At 46.9% G+C, this 3,770-nt stretch overlaps 1 protein-coding gene across 1 annotated transcript; it reads left to right on the top strand.

Annotated features, from left to right (window-relative positions):
• Positions 1-809: 809 nt before the first annotated feature.
• LOC135811385 (uncharacterized) lies at positions 810-2,608 on the top strand. Its single transcript, XM_065324619.1, has 2 exons — positions 810-954; positions 1,657-2,608. The coding sequence occupies exons 1-2, from the start codon at positions 886-888 to the stop codon at positions 2,506-2,508; spliced, it is 921 nt and encodes a 306-aa protein (XP_065180691.1). The 5' UTR covers positions 810-885; the 3' UTR covers positions 2,509-2,608.
• The last annotated feature ends 1,162 nt before the right edge of the window (positions 2,609-3,770 follow it).

The following is a 3,770-nucleotide window of genomic DNA, read 5'->3' as shown; positions in this document are numbered from 1 at the left end:
GCCCCAGGTCGACCAGGCAATGAGACGGTCTTACTGGGCTGCTGCTATCGACCACCTAGTGAATCTGCGGGCTACTGGGATGGGCTGGAGTCAAACCTAGAGACTGCCTGCAGTGGACCGCAGACCACAACTGTGCTAGTAGGAGACTTTAACGTAAACTTTAATGATGCCCATGCTGTGACTCCTTTGCATCATGTACTCAACCAGTTTAACCTTCGCAACTACGTCACATCTCCTACCCGAGTAACCAGCAGTACTGCCACACTACTGGATCTATTCTTGTCTACCACCCCGATCCAGGGTGTTTGCGAGACCATACATTTGGATATCAGTGACCACTCTGCAATACTTGCCAGGCTGCCAATTTCAGCAAGTCACCACTTGAAGGGACAGCATCTGCGCAAGACTCGCTGTTTGCACAAAGTGGATTGGAATATGTTTACATGTGACCTGGAGAAGACGCTAACTACCTGTGACTCTGTCTGTGTGGATGTGCTTGCGTCGTCACTCACTGCGGGAATCCAGACCACTCTAGACAAACATGCTCCACTTCGGGAACGGCGCCGCAAATCTCGACGTCCTTGCCCCTGGATTACAGAGAAGTTAGTGGCAAGTGTTCGTGAACGGAACCGGGCGCATCGTCTCTGGCTCCGAGACAAAACCGATCAGAACCTTCAAGAAGCACACCGATCAGCTCGCTCCAAAGCACGGAAGTTGGACAGGAGTCTGCGCAACTTGTACTTCACTAAGAGATGTGATACATCAGATCAACGGCAACTTTGGGCTGTCATGAATGATGTCATAGGCCGACAGAAGACACGGAAAGAACCTGAAGCGCCGCTTGAGTCACTCAGTAAATTGTTTGGAGACATTGTGCATGACCCTATGCGGCCACCTGAGCTGCATATACCACATGGTCCAGCCTCTGCATCTAGCTTCTCAACATTTCAGCCGGTAAGCGTGTCTGATGTTGCACAATGCTTGCAAACTGTGAGTCCTCACAAAGCATCTGGGAGTGACAACATTCCTGGAATTGTACTGCAGCAGTGTTCAGATGTTCTGGCACCTCCATTTACCACCCTAGTCAATGCATCCTTGACATCAGGTACTGTGGCAGTGTGTTTTAAAACATCACACATTAGTCCACTGTTCAAGAGTGGCGATGCAACATCCCCTACTAACTATAGACCAGTGTCATTGCTCCCTATTCTGTCCCGGATTTTGGAGTTCTTTGTAAAGAAGCAACTCACAGCATACCTCACGCAACATAGCATATTACCTAGCAGTCAGTTTGCCTACAGGAAAATGCACTCTACCGAAAATGCATTAGTTCTAGCCGCCAACCGTTGGCTGTCGGCCAAACAAGAGCGAAAATACACAGGTATTGTGATGGTTGACATGTCAAAAGCGTTTGACCGTGTCCAACATCAACGTCTGATTGATAAACTATTCACCCTGGGAGTCAATGGCAGAGTATTGTTATGGTTGGCTAGCTATCTGTCTGGTCGTACTCAGCGTGTCAAGGTGTGTGAGGCTCTCTCTGATGCAGTCCCATGCTCAAGAGGTGTGCCCCAAGGCAGTGTTCTTGGGCCGCTTCTCTTTGTCCTTTACACGAGTGACATTTCCGACGTCATACCTTGCATTGTTGTTCATCAGGAGTTCGCGGACGACATCATCCTAGATTATTCTGATTCAGATCTGGACACTGTTTGCAATACGTTGACTACGGCTGTGACACGTCTGTCTGACTGGCTCTCCGAAATTGGACTTCTGCTGAATACCGGCAAAACCCAAGTCATGGTAATTCAACCTCGGGGACTCACTGGCGACATACCAGTCGTGAAATGTAAGGATCAAGCCTTAACTATTACCTCCACTGCCAAATACCTTGGCGTAACCATTGATGACCAGCTATCCTGGCAGCCACATGTCTCCAGTGTTGTGCAGAAGGCGTCAGTCACCATCAGCCAGCTATGGCGCCATGGGCGATCTCTGCCCATAAGAGCCCGCAGACTTTGGTACATTGGCATTGTGCAAGCACGACTAACGTACGCATCCAATGCATTCTTCCCGTCGCTGACACAGCAGCTGCAGAGTCGTTTAATCAAATCCAGCAAATCCGGAATTCGTGCAATTTTCCGACTCTCCAGCCGTGCATCCACAGCCCCCCTCCTCGTGCGCTTATCTATTCGATCCCTAACTCACATTTTTAACTACAAGGTTTTGTTTTTTGTTTTCCGTTGCCTACATGATCTTGCAAGTCCTCTTTTCTGCACCTACTTTCAGTTGATGGCTAACACAGGCCAAGCATCCCGGGATGATCGCCGAATTACTCGAGGACAGGAGCAGCGGCTACTGCAAGTGCCTTTCCTTTCTGGACCTTCCGGTCGTCAGTCATTGACATTTATGGGAAGCACTCTTTGGAATGCCCTTCCCAGCGATATTCGCCTCCACAGTGCGGCGGTTGCCTTTAAACTGGCTCTGAACAGAATTAATTGTAATTTGTAACCACCTTGCTCGGCATCCCTAAACATTACTGCATGTTTTCTCGGTGTTTTCTTCACTGCATGCTTACACATACACACACCCATTTGAATTATATACATACTTTGTGCTTTGGAATTATCATGTTATGATTCTTTTTAATATTTCCTTCTCTCATAATAATATATTATATTCGTTCTTAGCAGGAACCGGAGGTTTTTCCTCCGGTGAGAAGGCAGAATTGCCTGTGCTCTAAACGAATTCAAATAAAAGAAACAAACAAACAAACAAACCCTGGTCACTGATTGTAGTGGACTGGACATGTTATCAAGGGAGTCGTAAACCTACGCCTTCCTGGTGCATCTACTTGTACTTGTACTGGTAAAACATGTACAACTGTATGGAATTTGATGCGAACAGGCGGATTATTCCAATTTTTTTGCGATTCGTATGCAATTCGCCTCGAATTAAGCGATTATTCGATTTTGGTAGGAATTATGCGAAAAATAATGCTAGCATAAAGTGTCAAGGCCTATGGCATAATTATTGAGCGACAAAGGCAATATTGGAATGAAGCCAGCATATAATTCAAATATTCTGAAGAAAATGTGGACAAAACATTCATAATATGGACAAAATGCGTTCAGAAATGCCTTTTATGGATGAATTTGGAATTTCACTGACATGTACTATAGTAAGCAAGGGTCAAGCATATACCCCAGCCATACTATTCCGCATGTGTTTTGATAATAATAATAATAATAACAATAATAATAATAATAATAATAATACGAAGTAGTGGTTGCGACCTCGGCGATGATTTGTAAGAAAAGGGTTTGCTCCCCACACCGGAGCTCGCGCTATTCCGCCGACTTTACTTGACACTTGACTGACTCACGACTGCCATCCAGAGCACACGAGAAGTCCATCGAACCTTCGACTCGGCAAACCTGCAAGAAAGCACCACTCCCTGCTCAATACACAGTGTTTCGGGGAATTCACCCCTCATCAGTTGAGCTTGAGTAGGCTGAGGAAGATTGTGCCTGAAGAGCACCACTTATATAGTGCTCTCCAGGCACGACCATCACCAGGGATACAAACTTAGAGAGACGCTCCGTTTTCAGCGCGACAAACACCTCGTGAGCACCAGATAGCAGCGTGAGTCAGTGTCGCTCCTGGACGGTGAGACAGACGTCAAGTGTCAAGTAAAGTCGGCGGAATAGCGCGAGCTCCGGTGTGGGGAGCAAACCCTTTTCTTACAAATCATCGCCGAGGTCGCAACCACT

This window comes from Sycon ciliatum, chromosome 1 (assembly GCF_964019385.1).
Source record: "Sycon ciliatum chromosome 1, ocSycCili1.1, whole genome shotgun sequence".
NCBI classification, from domain to species: domain Eukaryota; kingdom Metazoa; phylum Porifera; class Calcarea; order Leucosolenida; family Sycettidae; genus Sycon; species Sycon ciliatum.
This window is presented reverse-complemented; position numbering and strand designations above follow the sequence as displayed.

Bases quoted from the DNA above. Each gene is read 5' to 3' on its own strand.
- LOC135811385 (XM_065324619.1), top strand. From the start codon at position 886: ATGCGGCCACCTGAGCTGCATATACCACATGGTCCAGCCTCTGCATCT. The intron at 955-1,656 runs GTAAGCGTGTCT...GTTGTTCATCAG, and splicing joins GCTTCTCAACATTTCAGCCG to GAGTTCGCGGACGACATCAT.